The 16,556-nt window shown below is 39.9% G+C and overlaps 1 protein-coding gene across 2 annotated transcripts; it reads right to left on the reverse strand.

The window, feature by feature from the left end:
* Window positions 1–463: 463 nt before the first annotated feature.
* LOC114885937 (spindle and kinetochore-associated protein 1) lies at window positions 464–15,266 on the reverse strand. Of its 2 annotated transcripts, none has more exons than XM_029206476.1 (7): window positions 15,101–15,266; window positions 14,336–14,434; window positions 11,542–11,666; window positions 9,304–9,401; window positions 5,714–5,851; window positions 1,593–1,762; window positions 464–746 (listed from the first exon to the last, which is right to left on the reverse strand). In XM_029206476.1, the coding sequence occupies exons 2-7, from the start codon at window positions 14,421–14,423 to the stop codon at window positions 598–600; spliced, it is 768 nt and encodes a 255-aa protein (XP_029062309.1). In that variant the 5' UTR covers window positions 14,424–14,434; window positions 15,101–15,266; the 3' UTR covers window positions 464–597. The 2 variants fall into 2 exon arrangements, with proteins under 2 accessions (XP_029062309.1, XP_029062227.1); XM_029206394.1 differs by having other exon boundaries at window positions 15,071–15,266.
* Window positions 15,267–16,556: the final 1,290 nt, after the last annotated feature.

A 16,556-nucleotide genomic window follows, 5' to 3' on the forward strand; every position in this document is an offset into this window, starting at 1 on the left:
ATTCTTACCATCCAACCACTCATTTTCCATGACCTTACACGTCTTATTTTATCATCTTTTTCATCTCAAAATACTTCTATTACAATTTCATTACAGGCCAATGTTTACAGACTGACTTACACTGAATGCATTTCAGGTAAGCTGTTCCTTAATCACACATGGGAAAGCAGAATAACCACGTGGATGGCCTGCCTCCAAACCCAACTTTTGCCTATAGACTGAAATATCATTAGTGGAATTTAGACACTAATGACCTTTAATTCCAAAGAGCCTGGATATCCTTGATCTTATCTTCTTGAACTTTGACTTTTATTATCACATTTGCAATCGTCTTACTGGGGTCAGCAGCACTGTCACTAAGCACAAAAACTAAATATGAACATTTTTATGCCTAGAACAGAGGCTCACATGGTAGGTGATTAAATATTTACTGTAAGGAAGTAGATTTTAAAATATACATGCTTTATTTATTTTTAAGTTTTATTTTTACAAGAAACAAAGAAAATGAAACAGCTAAAGAAATTATATATAAAGAAATTACATATAAGGAAACTATAGGAATAGCCTCTATACCCTACTGTTGGCTGGTTCAAAAGCTCATGTTATAACATATCGGGTAAGTCCTCCCCCTCGGACCTCTGATAGCCTCCGGCAGTGTCGTAAAATATTCAGTATCACGTGAAATCTCTTGTCAACTTTCAAAGCTGTGAACTCCTTTATGTCAGCTTCCACTACAAAATAATGGCCTGAAAATAAAGATATTAATGCTAATTTTTATTAGGACAACTTTCAAGATGAGTCTTTAATGTATTACATTATGACTATGAATGGCACTAATCACTTTTTCCTATCATTATCCAAGCACAGTGAGAACTGGTATTCTTGCTAAAATAATAATTATTCTTTAAACTGAAGTTGCATAATGTTTACTGTAGCATTTCAGAAACGTAGCCCTGCTTATTATATCACTGGCTATCTGCTGGTATCTTCTGAACAATTCACTTTTCAAGACGCCATACGGTAGTGGTTAAGAGAATGAAACCCACAGCAGTTTTATCACTTAACTGAATGACCTTGGGCAAGTAACTTAAGCCTTCTTTGCCTACTCTGAAAAACAGGAATAATAATAGTACACAACTCATAAGGATGCTGTGAGGACTAAAGCCCTTAGTACACTATCTGGCACCTAGTAAGTGCTATAGTATAAGCATGAACAACTGTTATCATTACTATTCTAATTCTGAAAATATTGGATATCATTCCATAATAGGCTCTAATGCCATATTTCTCAGCCTCGGCACTACAGACATTTTAGGCTGATAATTCATTTTGTCAGGGCTGTCTTGCGCATTATAGGGTACTTTAGCAGCATCTCTGGTTTCTGCTCACTAGATGCCAGTAGCACCTCCAACCCCAGCTATAACAACCAAAAATGTCTCCAGAGATGGCCAAATGTTCCCTGGTGGGAAAACTGCCCCTGATTGAGAACTACCTTTCTAGAGTTAGAAGTTTCTGGAATTAATCTTGTTTCTCATGTTTAGTTACATTCCAAACAGTTGACATGTACACATATATATATACCCTCATTTTACCTTTGGTTTCCTTCGTTTCTTCATCAATAAATCTGTGATAGAGATTTCTGGCCACAGAACTCATAGACTTTTTTGGTTGATGTAAGATCTTATATTTACTAACTACTGCCTTGTTGATTTCTTTAATAACATCATTAATTTGACAATAGGTTAAGCGTGATTTCATGTACCTGTAAAAAAGAAAATGATTAATTTTTCTAAAGAATCATCATACACAATTGTTTTCTTTGCAAAACATTTACATATGATGACTTTATACAGTAGCAAAGCTATTAGTACTCTATATAAAAAATTTTATACCAACTTCCAAATAAACCAGACACATCTCAACTTTTGAAAAATTAGAGACCACAATATATTAGTGCTTATCTTCCCTAGTTATGTCTGGATACATAAATTCCTATTCTCCACCTACAGAATTAACATTACAATTTAAAATAGGCTTTCAAACTCTGATTCAAATAGACTGATTAATTGCAAATAGAAGTTTATTTACATATTTTTAAATGTTTGTGAGCAAGGGAAAGAAAAATTTAATTATTAATAAATTATATAACTCATACCACTCTAGTTTCCTGCAAAAATGGATCTGTTCAGAGAGAGGAAGAGAGGGAAGAGAAGATGAAGGATGACAAATGTGACAACAAAGATGACCATGCTGATTGAGACGAAGAAGAACTGATGGTGCAGGGGCTGCAAAGGGACAAAAGGGCCCGGAAGTTAAGCTGCACAGCTGGCCGGCAGAGGAGAACTACAGGCAGCCTCGACGGACAGCTCACTATTCATTCTGAACTCAAATGCCCTTAAGCATTGTCTCTTTCACTCTAAAGCCCACTCTTCCAATCCAATCTCCCTCCTGCCCGTCCTCCCAATCACCAGGGTCTTAGAATATAAGAATAGGAGACCCTTGATTCTGAGTGGTCTGTACAGACCAAAAACAAAATTTTCATGATCTGCTTCAATTTTTCCCTTCAACAAATCATGGATTCATTATGTTAAACTCTGTCCTTTGCCTCTATTCAAAGGGGCAGTTTTCTAATCGAAACTTCCTTAAGATAAAATAATATATAAATATGTTTAAAGGAAAATGTTCATATTGACCAAAACCCATTCATTTTCATTATTCCCTTCCTTTCTAGATTCGTTTTCACCACTCATTTTTCTAACCACAATTTCCACGGTTGATGCCACAGCTCAACACAATGCAATTCCTTTAAATCATGTGAACTATTTCCTAATTTCCTCAAAACAAGTGCCAATGTTTTCCACTTTAATTCCATCTCAGTATTAACTTTTTAAAGACAAATAAAGTCCTATGCTTGGAACACATTCTTCCTTATCCTAATCTTCTAACTTCTCTCATTCGTTAAATAACTCCTTAGTTTAAAAATGAATACTCTAGGGCTTCCCTGGTAGCGCAGTGGTTGGGAGTCTGCCTGCCGATGCAGGGGACGCGGGTTCGTGCCCTGGTCCAGGAGGATCCCACGTGCCGCACAGCGGCTGGGCCCGTGGGCCATGGCCGCTGAGCCTGTGCGTCCGGAGCCTGTGCTCCGCAACGGGAGAGGCCACAACAGTGAGAGGCCCGCGTACGGCAAAAAAAAAAAAAAAAATGAATACTCTACCGTGACTATTCTAATATCCTCCCCTCAAGGAAGCATTTTCTGAAGACCCTTCTATTCCAATGTTCTCACAGCCATTTGTTCTTCCCTTTAGCTCAGCTGATGAGCAACAATAACAACGACAATTTAAAAAACCGAATAGCATCAAACAGAATTTTAGTGACAATTAAGCTGTCAATAAAGGAAAGGACCAAGTGACCAAATCAAACAAACAAACCAAAAAACTAAAGAGAATTGTCAGCCTCATTCCTAGTCTCAAAACAGTGAAACTGCCAGATACTTTTCAAGTGGCTGCTATGCATATGAAGAGATGGTCAACATCCTATGTCATCAGGAAACTGAAAAGTAAAGCAATCAGGTACATTGTACTTACTAGAATAGCTAATAGAAAAAACTGACAAAACTAAATGCAGGTGAGTATGGGGAACAACAGGAACTCTCATTCTGTTGGGAATGCAAAATGGTACAGCCACTATGGGAGACAGTTTGACAGCTTCTTACAAAGCTGAACAGTTTTACCATAGGATCCAGCCATCATACTCCTAGGTGTTGACCCAAGTGAGCTGAAAACATGGCCACACAAAAACCTGCACGTGAATGTTCACAGCAGCTTTAGTCATAATTGCCCCAAACTGGAAGTAACCAAAATGTTGTTCAACAGATGAATGAATAAACAAACTGTGCAACATCTACACGATGTAATATTAGTCAGTGATAAAAAGAAATGAGCTATCAGGCCATGAAAAGACATGAGGGGAACCTTAAATGCATATTACTAAGGCTACAGTGTATGACTCCAACTATATGACACCCAGGAAAAGGGAAACTATAGAGACAGTAAAAAGATCAGTGGCTGCCAGGGTCTCAGGGGGGAGAGATGAAAGGGTGGCATACAGGGTATTTTTAGGGCAGTGAAACTATTCTTATCATGATGGACACATGACATTACGCATTTGTCAAAATCCATAGACTGTACAACACAAAGAGTGAACCCCAATATAAACTACAGACTTTAGTTAATATCTAGTTAATAGTATCTAGACTGGTTTATCAATGGTAACAAATGTACCACACTAATGCAAGATGTTAGTAATAGGGGAAACTGTTTTCAGGTATGAGAACAATGTACTATCTGCTCATTTTTCTATAAACCTAAAACTGTTCTAACAAATAAAGTCTATTAATTAAAAAACAAACAACAAAATCCAGATGGACAACTCTCAGACAAGTAAAATAATCATGCCCTTTGCCCCAGGGATTCTCCTCCTAGGACACTATCTCAAGGAAATAAGGAATTATAAAATAGACTTGTCCAAAAGAAACTTCATTGCACCATTCTTCATAACAATGCAATCAACCCAAATACTTAATAAGGTCATGCTTAAATAACTTATAGAGTAGCCACACAATAAAATATTATATAACTATTAAAATCCAAGTTTTCCATGATAGTTAGTGATGGAAAAATGCTCATGATAAAAAAAAGTAAGTAAACTATATTCACAGAATAACTACATTGTTGTAATGACAATCAGAAACAACTTGTTATGTAGGTGAAGTTAAAATACAGAAGGAAATACTCTCTCTTATCTGAGTGGTGGAATTACAGATGATTTATCTTCTAACAACAAACATTTTCTAACAACGTGCATTATTTGTATAAGAAAGTAAAAAGAAATGTAATAATATAAAGCCAGAAGTTAAGTAAAGCCCTGGAATTATGAGAGTTTAAAAACACGGATTTCCATAATTGGTTCCCCATGTCATCTGTGAAGAGCAAAGGAGCCCTCTCTCAGGGGAGGCATCTTGTCTTATTCACCCTGTATTCTTTTCCTCAGCACAGACTCAAACAAGTGTGTGGCATAAATTAATGGACAAATGGAAACCAAACAAACACAGCACTCTCTGTTCTAATTCTCAAACCTATACAACACACTCACTTTCCTTAAAATTGCAGCAAAACTGAAGCTACTTCCGAAATGTAACTGGATAAATCTGTATCATAAAATGACCCTGAGAGGACTCAACAACAAATTGATCCATCTCTAGATCTCTCTATGAAAAGGTTTTACAACTAAACAAAAAACATAGTTTTTTGTTTTTTGTTTTTTTTTTTTGCAGTACACGGGCCTCTCACTGCCGTGCCCTCTCCCGTTGTGGAGCACAGGCTCCGGACGCGCAGGCTTAGCGGCCATGGCTCACGGGCCCAGCCGCTCCGCGGCATGTGGGATCTTCCCAGACCAGGGCACGAACCCGTGTCCCCTGCATCGGCAGGCAGACTCTCAACCACTGCGCCACCAGGGAATCCCAAAAAACATAGTTTTAAACATCTTCAGCAAAAGATTTCCTGCATTTTCACAGTACAATGTAAAACTATTTTAGAAAAGATCGATGTTGGAACACAGCATGTTACAATTAATATAATCAAGGCTTATACTTATCAACATGTATGTTGATTATTAAAGAGCTGAATTTATCTTAAAATTTATCTTAAATACTTACGCAGGAATGCCATTAAACTCATCAGAAGTTACAAATGGCATTTCTTTAACATGCTTTTGTTCTTTGGAGGGCTTCTTTGTGGGTGCAGCTTCTTCAACTTTGACAGGTTCTTCAGGGTCAAGATCTGATCCATTAACACTACAAAATAGAGATGCACAGATGTACAGGTAATCGTCAGAATTCTGCAGCATACCAGAAAGTTTTGCAACTGAAAATGATCAGTATCAAACACATGATTCATCTTGTTATAAGTTTATAGCCCACCTTTTTTTTCTATCCCTACCCCTAATGCTCATGAAGATCTGAATAGTGAGAATGTTAAAAAAGCAAGTCCCTAAATCTTCAGTAATATAATTGTTGTTTACACACTCAAAACATGGTGTAAGTAGAACATGCGCCAAACATCTTCATCAGTTACCCCACTGGTTCCTCAAAGTCAATGTGCGTAAAGTTGAATTTAACTTCTAAATGGCTTTTCTTCCTGACTTCCCTATTTCTGGACATGGAAACATCAATCGCCTTATATTTCTTTCTTTCGAATTTATCCCATTGGTTGCTAGTACAGTAAGTCCCCTACATACAGATGAGTTTCGTTTCAAGAGTGCGTTCGTAAGTCCAATTTGTTCCTAAGTCCAACAAGTTAGCCTAGGTACCCAACTAACACAATCAGCTATGTAGTACTGGGCTGTAATAGGTTTATATACTTTTCACACAAATAATACCTAAAAAACACACACAAAAAATAAAGACAACATTTTTAATCTTACAGGACAGAACCTTGCAAAGTACGGTCGTACAGTACAACAGCTGGCGCTTCTTAGCAGTACCAGCTACATCACCGCTGCTTTTACTCTTGTCTCTGGACATCCCGGGCTTGAAATCAAGATACTGCACTTCTGCACTCTATACAGTACTGTACAGCAAAGTACACAAAAGCACAGCCACTTGTAGAGGACGCACGCATGTGACAATGCACACATGTGGCAATGTACGCCAGACACATGAACTAACTAACATGATTGGACATGCGAAAGCATGTTCACATCTTTGAAAGTTTGCAACTTGAAGGTTCGTAAGTAAGGACTTGCTATATCAATCCTGCCTGCTATAGACTCATTTTAGTTGCCAGCAATGAGCATGGGTCACCCTTGGCTCAGTCCTGCCCAATTTCTAGAGTCAATGAGAAGCCCAATATAGCTCCTACCCACAAGCAAATAGAGTCTACAAGTAGGCTGTATCTTCTAGGTTGTTTAACTGCCAAGGAAGGAATGGAGCCCTGTTGCCAGCAGCAAGTCAAGCGATAAATGGAGATGGAAATACAGGAAAGAGAAGATCCAACCCAGGAGCAAGGGAAGGGAATCCCAGGAAAGACAGGGAGGTGACATCCCAAGACGACAGCAGAGTACCAGACACAGAGGGCCACCAGGCCTGACTGAGGTGGTGTGATGAGGATACGGCCACGTGGTGGGTTGTCAAGATGAAGATGCCCGATATTATGGTAGCATGATCCTTACATGAATCCTAACCTGAGACTCCACGGTAAGCCTGGCTGATTCTTACCTGTACTTGCTTATCTTTAGGCCCTGCTGTGTGTATCAACTGAAAATAACCATTTCTACCTATAGAAAGGTTCTGCTGTGGCCTGGCCCTAAAAGCTGACGCTAGGCCATAGTGAGTTTAGAATAAAATTCCTCCTATTCCTCGGGCCATATTCCTGCTGGGTTGCCAATGTCCAGCCCAACAACCCTGGCAGATATCCTATGATGACCTCTGTTCCTAGCATTTGTTCATGACCTTGCCCACTAATTTTCTCTTCTTGGAGTGAAATTCCAAGGTACCCTGACATACAAGGGACTCTGTTGAGCTTATCTGTTCCTGCAGCAACATGGCTCTTTTCCTACACAGCAAGGTTCGTGCCTTCCTTTCAGTTTTCAAACTTAAGCAGTATGTTGTTTGTGGAAACACATACGCAAAACTGTGATTATCATAAACTCCAGGATGATTACCTCTTTGATAGAGGGAGGGTCTGCAATAGAAAAAGTGCTGTAGGTACTGGAGGGTCCTATTTCTTAATCTGACTGGTGGATACGCTGATGTTTATCATGCTTCTTTGATTTACACTAATACTTTAATTTACACTAATTACTTTAATTACTTTTCTGTATATATGATACATTCGAAAGTTAAAAAGTTAAGTTAGCCATGGAATGTTTTTACATACTTGGAGCCCCCTTTTAGAAATACAATTTTGTAAATCAACTATACTTCAATAAAGTTAAAGAAAAAAAGAAATACAATTTTGGGCAGAGGACTGGAGAGATGGGAGTGGAGAAATACTGGAAAGACAAAACACAGGACCTCCCCAATCATGAAGACAAAAGATGACGGAAGATCTCGTGGAGCCAGACAATCAGAGGGAGGGCAGGGACAGACAAAACCCCGCAGAGGTCGAATGGACGGCTGGGGCTACGAGACAGAGAGACAGGTTGAAGATGCCGAGTTCCTGTCTAGGTGATGGGTGGGTAACAAGGAGACAGTTTAGTCTTAGACACGCAAAGCTGGAGGAGAGAACAGCTCATTCATGAGATTCCCAGCAAGCGATTAAAACAGAACTAGATGCCATGTCAAGGCCAGAGTTGGACATTTGAGAGCATTAATAATGGTGTTAAGTTTAAGCGTGAGTAAAACAGAGCTTTAGGACACACTTGTAATTTAAAAGAGGGCAGAGAAAAAGGAGGCAGCCTAGTCGAAGATGTAGGATGACAACTAAGAAAGCACAGTGGCAGTGCAAATAACAGAATTTCAAAAAGATGGGCAGCAAAATAAAATGTGAGAAGAATCAGGGCAGAAGAGGTATTTTTTACCCCTTTGTGACCTTCAAGCAATCATTTTCATAAGTATGGTAGTAATTAACAGCCAAAGCTAGGTTTTAGGGGCTTCAGGAAAAGGGCAGGCACGAACATACCCTGGCAGTGAACAGACAGAGGTAGGACAGTACTTTGAGGGTAAAAACAGAGCTAAGTTTTTGTTCCTTGAGCTGTTTTTAAGGTGGGAAGCTCATTAAATTTAGTTTTACCCTAAGGCAGTGGTTCTCAAGGGTCAGGGGAAATTCTGCCCCGCAGAAGACATACGGCAATGTCTGGCAACATTTTTCATCGTCACAACTGGGTGGAGGGGTGGAGGTGGGAGGGGATACAGGAGGCTACTGATATTTAGTTGGAAGAGGGCAGGGATGCTACTAAACATGCTATTTTCACAAAAAAGAATTATCTGACCTAAAATGCCAATAGAGCCAAGGTTGACAAACTCTGCTCTAAGGGAAAGAAATGAGAAAAAGTAGAAAAAGACAGTCTAGAGGAGACTTACCCTTGGGAAAGAGGGGGGACATATTTCCCAGAGACTGTGGGATAAGAAAACTGGTAAAGATGGGGGAAAGACTATTTCTTGTATAAGTAACAAAACAAAACAAAACAAAACCCTGGATAATCACTAACAAAATTGCAAGTATATAGAAAAGCAAAAAGATTTGAAGTGTTTGTTTTAATAGTTTGATAAAACCAGATAGTAAAAATAATTATAAACATACTTACAAGTTCTGGGTTACTGTTACTTGAGGCAAATGGGGAGGAATGTTTTCTTTGAGATGTTCCACATCTTTATAATCTTCTTCAAGACCTTCAAAGAGTTCCTAAAATAAGAAAAGAAAAAGCTCACAAATAAGCACCTGTCCTGCCTGTGTGTGTTTTAACATGTCAGATAGAACATGAAAGGGGCTTCCCTGGTGGTCCAGTGGTAAAGACTCTGCACTCCCAATGTAGGGGGCCCAGATGCGATCCCTGGTCAGGGAACTAGATCCCGCATGCCGCAACTAAGAGCCCGCATGCCGCAACAAAGATCCCGCATGAGGCAACGAAGATCCTGCATGCTGCAACTAAGACCCAGCGCAGCCAAATTAATTAATTAATTAATTTTTTAAAAAAAGAGCATGAAAGACTATGTACCACAATCACAATGATTCTGAGTATTCAAAACGCAGAGCGGTGAAAAAGCACTGAATACAGCAATATTTAAAAAGAGCCCTTTGGTTCTCGAGCTGATTTTGGATGGCGATATATTATTTTTCTCTACTGGATTTTTTTCAGAGGATAATTGTTAGAATAACATTACAACAGGCAGGGTTGACATTCATGTCTTTCTAAAATACTTTAACCTTGGGAAGCAACTGAAAAGTATATGAAAGATTTATGTTTCTCATTCTGGTAAAGTGTTTTTGTTGACTTAGCAAACGTTCCCCAGCACCGGAGTGATAATGCATTCCCAGAATGCAACGATGAGATACTGCTTGGAACGGCTTTCATATATTCCAGCTTAAGGAAAATTCCTACTTGATCATAACCACTTTCATTTTGTGTTGTCTTTATTTAACTTTCTCTAGAACTTGAGGTTATGAACTCACGCAAATTTAATAAGAAAAATACTCTGTACCTTCGGATTCCCGTCATCTGATTTTCAATCATAATGTAAACAAAAATTCCAAATAGTCTTTAATCCTGAGTTGAACATTCTCGAAACCCACACCTAACCGTGGGCATTCTTGGGCAGCGTAGAGGTGAAACCATTATTGGTTTCTGTTTTGAATTTGTATAACATCTTTCTTTTAAAGAGATGAATGATGTTCAGAGATACTAATTTCATTTCAACTGATAGTAGGATAGGCACAATCATGCCCAGTCCCAGAGCTGAAAAATCTTTACAGACATTGAAGATTGTAAGACTTAAAAAGGACCAGAGAGGCCACCTTGACCATATCAATGGCTCTAAGAGCATGAGGTAATTATGGTACAGGTTGAATATTTTCCCATCCCATCAGAAAGTACACTAGCACTTTGATTAGGTGAAGGCTTATTTAGAATAAAATGTGTGTGTGAATGAGGCTCAAGTTTTTCTTTGCTTGAGAATCCTTATACTATATTCTATAGAAATAGAGAAATGCAGAATAGAAGGGACCCAAGAAATAGTTCAGTATGACCCATTACTTTTCAAATGAGGACACTGAAACCCCAAGAGGAAAAATGACCTTCTCAGGGTGGCAGAAGGTGCTTCGGGGAGCCAGGGTGAGAATCCACATCTCCAAACCCCAGGGCAGGCATTCCTCCTACACCACACTCCCAGGAGATCATTTATTTAAATTAAACCTACCAAGAATTATTTAGGAGAGACTTCTCTGGTGGCACAGTGGTTGAGAATCTGCCTGCCAATGCAGGGGACATGGGTTCAATTTCTGGTCTGGGAAGATCCCACATGCCACGGAGCAACTAAGCCCATGCGCTATAACTACTGAGCCCACGCGTCGCAACTACTAAAGTCCGCATGCTCTAGGACCTGCGTGCCGCAACTAATGAGTGCTCGTGCTGCAACTACTGAAGCCCGCACGCCTAGAGCCCATGCTCCACAACAAGAGAAGCCACCGCAATGAGAAGCCTGCGCACTGCAAGGAAGAGTAGCCCCTGCTTGCCGCAACTAGACAAAGCCCACACACCACAACAAAGACCGAACACAGCCAAAAAAAAAAAAAAAAAAAAGAATTATTTAGGAAATATTCCTTTTTAGTAAATAGACCGGCTACCAGCATGGAGGAAGAAACACATCTGGAACTCTGGAGTCCTTTATACTGGGAAAATAAAATGCAAATGGCACTCTTTACCGTTAATAATAACTTACAAAGCTAAGAACATTATAAACTTAAAGAATCCTTAAGAATTCCCTGGTGATTAGGGAGTCTGTATCTATTGCCTTTTTATTTTTTTTTTTCACTAGAAAACCATTACCTTGAGTGAACTGTTGGTTTGTTCTTGATACTGAATTTCCAATTCCAATTTATTTAGAAGTTCATTTACTACAATGATCTCATCTCCTATTTTATTTAATATAGTCTTCAAGGTAGGTTCTTGCCCTATTAATAAACAAAGATAAAATGGAAAATAAAATGTATAGAAAAGCAAAAAACATACATGTATCCAACTGAACTCTTGGGACAGAGCTCTCCCTTAAAGAGACACTGAGGGTTGAGAAAGAACTATTGTTTCAGCCCCTAGGAACTGTCTCTATGGAGAATCTTAAGAACTCATTTCTAAGTAATATGAAAAAAAAGGAAGAGAGAGATAATTACACTGTTTCCCCTGAATCTTTTGCTTCTGGAGAACTGTTCCACTAATAAAACACCTAGAAATGCTAGATAAAATACACACCCCTTTACATGCATAGTTGAGCTCTTATGAGAAAAAGGCAAATCACCAAGGGCTTCCACATGAAGAGCGAACCACAGACCAGGCCGTACGTGTCAGCTGATGCTGCAGCCGCCCTAATGGTGGTGGGGCGGGGGACGAGGTACAGAGGAATGCTGGAGAGAGGAGGCTGTCGCTCTCAGCAACCTAATATATTTGGTTTTAATGGGGATAAGAGCCAAGGCTTTGGGACTTCAAAGCACGGGACGCTGAAAGTGAGAATCCCTAACGAGGCCAGGATCCCTCTTCATGGGCTATATCTTCAGTGAATGTGTAAACCTGAAAAATTCTAATCACTGGCCAGGAAGATAAGCTTATGTTTGGACTGGCCTGCAAGAATGGGTGGGAGGCGACGGAGAGTAGCCTGCTCTCAAATTCCCAACCCCACCTCCTAATCCCTCTCTCTAGCTTCCTAGATACGAGGATGGGAAAACCAGAGTCCCCTCCGCCCTAGAAATAAGAGAAGTAGTAAAAAAAAGAATTTTTAAGGGCAGATCAAAAGCACAAAAAGGAAAACTATCCTCACAATCAAATCTTTCCATCTTCACTTCTAGCAACCAAATCATGAAATACACATAACTGAAAACATCCTGTGACCACATCTATAGATTACGGATGCAGTAGAGTGAAATGGCTAAAGCCTCCAGGCCTGAAGTCAGAGACGCCAGTACCTGCCCTCACAGGGTTACTGAGAAGTAGGAAAGTACATATAAGATGGGTGAGCACTGTGCTTGGAACCTAGTAAAGCACTCAGTAAAGGCAAACTATTATTAATCGACGTAATCTAATAAAGCAATGCAAATTGCATTTGACAGTAGGTTCGTAACAACTAAAAGAAATTAACAAGTAAATTAGAGTATTGATGTCTCTGCTGAGATTAATTGCAGGGGGTAAAACAACTAGTTGGATATACTGGTATCTCAAATAACTTCGTCACCTAAATTTTAGGGCCTTGTTTGCTGATTTGTAGTAAAATAAATTCACTACTTTTGATAGTAGTGATCTAGTAAATTACAGCAGCCAAAGTGGCAAACAAATTACTAGGCTTTCCTAAATAGGCCATGGAACCAAACAGACAAATTGTTCTCCCCACGTACAAATGATGGTTACCCAGTGTGTAGTTATCTAACAGGTCAGACTGCTTCATCCAGGCTTCATGCTTTGATGGGGTCATTTGAATTCAAGGTTTGATCGTTAACAGATCTCTAAATTATATTTTTCCAATAGTAATCATGCCCTCAGAAAGAGAATCTAAAGAAGACTACTTATTAAAAACCTAAATGTCCTTTTTCAGATTATTCAATAAAAGTGGCATAGAAGTAGACAAGTACTACACTGGGAATCGGGACACAAAACCTGTAGTTCCAACTGACTACCCATAAGCTGGGGGACTGGGGCAAGTCACCTGACTTCTGAGCCTCAGTTTCCTCATGTGCGAGACCAGGGGGCTTGAGAATATGAACCCACAGTCCCTTCAGCTTTAACTTTCTACAGAATATGTCAGCCACCAACTGTAAAATGGATGAGGCTCTTTATTAGTGGTTCCCAACAAGAGATGGAGAATATCAAAGTCTCAGAAGGACATGTATAATTTGAAAGGACATTCCAACAGTATAATTTCATATTTGAATTTTTTTAAATTATCAATTCATAATACAAACTACAATAAAAGTTCAACAGGATCTTCCCAGCAGATGGAATTCCACCTATCAATAAATCTTTAGCTTTCCTACATATGGCTAGAAAGTACATCATTTTTGTAAACAATATTTTTCCAGACTTCACAAGGACCTCCTACTTCTCTGCACTTCCATTGCATCATCCACTTTCAGCACTTCAAAATATCTTGGAAGATGGTTACAATTTACAAGTTTCTGGATGTTTAAAAAATTAACTTCATTTTCAATTAGTTGTTTCCTAGTGATATATATTGATCAGCTTCCTCCAAAGCAGTCTGCAAGATGGGTTATGGGCTACTTCTATCTCTGTGGATCTTTTCCACTTCTGGTTTTTTCCTTGTCTTTTAGTATCTCTACTTAGCTCTAGAACTAGGAACATTAAATAACCTTCAAATCTTACTATTCTGCCTTGTGTGTCTCAGAAAAACATAAGTAAATAAATATAATTAATAGCTAGTTCATTGTTCAATGTAACTTACATTTTAGTATCCTCTGCAATATTCAAAATACTGAGGGCAGACTGTTTTAAGAATCACCATTCAAAACTTAAAATTACCTTTCTAAGATACATTCACTTAACCAGGCATAAGATATCAAAGTGGGACAATAATCATAATGCATTTTGTATGTACAAAGTCAGTAGAATCTGTTTTACTTACCACAATTTCTTAATGACAGAGTTTTTTTAATATTGCCAATCTTTTCATTAATATGAGAGCATAATTGTTCCAGATCTGAGGAGGCCATCCTTTAAGCCTCTGAAGAAAAAGATATACATTTATAAAAAAAGGGAAGCCAGACAAATTTATATTCACTTTCAAAATTCAAGAATGGTAAATACCCAGTAAGTCACATCTCCCTGAAAAGAAAGTACAAAAACTCAAGAGAAATATCTTTCAATTCTACAAAATTCAGTTTCTGTCCAAAGTCCAGCACTGACTTGTCTTAGAGCTTTCTGTAGTTAATGCATCCCAAACCAGGGTACAGGGGATAAGCCTGTGTCATTTCCTTATAGATTTAAGGGGACAGATGCTTTTACTTACACATAAAAACAACATTGGTATTTTCTTTGAAAACTCAAAGACCCAAGAATTTTAAGGAAAAACACAGTAAGTTCAAAGAAACGGGTCCAGGTAAGCATTTCTCCCATGCTGTTGGGTTTGGGGCTTTACTATTTGGGGTCGGTAAGGAGGTGGAGGGAAGGGAGGAAAGAAAACAGGTGCTATTCACTCCGAGGGTTGGTGAGGTCTAAAGTATCCACCCCAGTTAACCGGGCGAAGCAAAGTCAAGCCCTCTCTTCCGCCCTACGCGGCACCGCCCCGAGCCCCCCACCCCGCCCAAGCAATGCCTTCCGCCCGCTTCCGAAGGCGGGATCCTCAACACCAGACTCCAACCTTATGCGGACCCAGGAGCAAAGGGCCTACTCAGTGCGGTCGCGAGGCGAAAAGACCCCTCCAGTCTCCACCGGAAGCCCAGGATGGCGAGACCCAGCTCCGGGAGCGAAATTCAAACTGCCCGCTGGGTCTTGGTACCGCGCAAGCGCACGTCAGCGCTCGCGAAACACTGCTTAGGGGCCTCCTGCGTTTCCAGGTTTACCCAGGGCTGCAGCTGAGCGGGGCCAGGGGCGGGGCAGTGGTGCGGGGCCGGACCGGGGAAAAGGCGGGGCTGGGTTGGCTCGGGCGCGAAAGGCTGCCGGGACAAAGGCCCCTCCTACTCCGTGCCGTAACGGGTGATTTCAGTCGGTCACCCAATCCTGACAGTCCAGCAGCCAGGGCTAAGCGCTCGGGGGATCAAATCGCGAGCTTAAACTGGGTCTCCAAGTTGGCTACACATTAGAATCACCAGGGCAGCTTTTACAAATTCCAGTGTCTAAGCCGTACCTCAAATCAGTGAATGCAGACACTCTGTAAGTGTTGATTTGTTTGAATTAGAATCCAAACAATAATTTACACATTGTTATTTGGTTGATACATTTCTTAAATCTCTTTTAATTGCAACAGGCCTACTTATTTAGAGCTAAATTCTTTTAGCAGGAACAAAGCCTTTCATTGTAGGACTAAATGTAAGGCTTAAAATGTCAACATTCTATGAAAAATAACATAACAGAAATTCACCCTGCAGCATCAAGGACAAACATTATCAGATTACTTCCCATGAGAAAATAAACAAGAAGAAGAGAGCGTAAAGGCACTGAATACAAGACGAGAGGGGGGAAATGTGGGAAAAAAACAGAAATGAGCAGTTGGATCACTGCCTACTTCTTATTTCCTTCTGGGACTGGTTTACTTGGCAGGACTTCTTCAGTTGCAATGACAGAAACTCTATCCAAACTGACTTAAGCAAGGAAAAAGACTTTATATGGCGTATAAAACTGTAAAGTGTGTGTGTGTGTGTGTGTGTGTGTGTGTGTTCAGTTACAGCTGAACCCAGGTACTCAAGAATACTATTAGGAAGCCATCTCCATCTCTCAGTTATGCATTCCTCCCTGTTGGTTCCATTCTCAGGCGGCCTTTTCCCTATGGCGACCTCTGGTACCTCCAGACTTATACCTCAATGGGTTAGCAGTTCTTGCTTTCCTAAGAGATCTAGCAAAAACCCCAGGATGGAATCTCATCAGCCTGACTTGGGTCATCTGCCCACTCTGAATCAATCAGTCTAATTTGGAGGGGTGAAATGGTCTGATTCGCTAGGTAGCCTGGAGCTGGAAGCCAGGACAGCCCTACCCAAAACACAAAGTCTGAGAGTAGGACACAGGTAGTTTCTCAGGAAAATCTAGCTGCTTTTATGAGACAAAGGGGACAGGGAGAAGTAAAAACAAAACAAAAACCTGTCTTCTTCAAGGTTATGACTCATTCAAGGTGAAGGAGACAACTTGCCTCA

Source organism: Monodon monoceros, unplaced genomic scaffold (assembly GCF_005190385.1).
Source record: "Monodon monoceros isolate NGI ecotype Baffin Bay Population unplaced genomic scaffold, NGI_Narwhal_1 Contig4285_ctg1, whole genome shotgun sequence".
NCBI classification, from domain to species: Eukaryota; Metazoa; Chordata; class Mammalia; order Artiodactyla; family Monodontidae; genus Monodon; species Monodon monoceros.

Bases quoted from the DNA above. Each gene is read 5' to 3' on its own strand.
- LOC114885937 (XM_029206476.1), bottom strand. From the start codon at position 14,423: ATGGCCTCCTCAGATCTGGAACAATTATGCTCTCATATTAATGAAAAG. The intron at 11,667-14,335 runs GTAAGTAAAACA...GTTTATTAATAG, and splicing joins TCTGTCATTAAGAAATTGTG to GGCAAGAACCTACCTTGAAG. The intron at 9,402-11,541 runs GTAATGGTTTTC...TTCTTATTTTAG, and splicing joins AAACCAACAGTTCACTCAAG to GAACTCTTTGAAGGTCTTGA.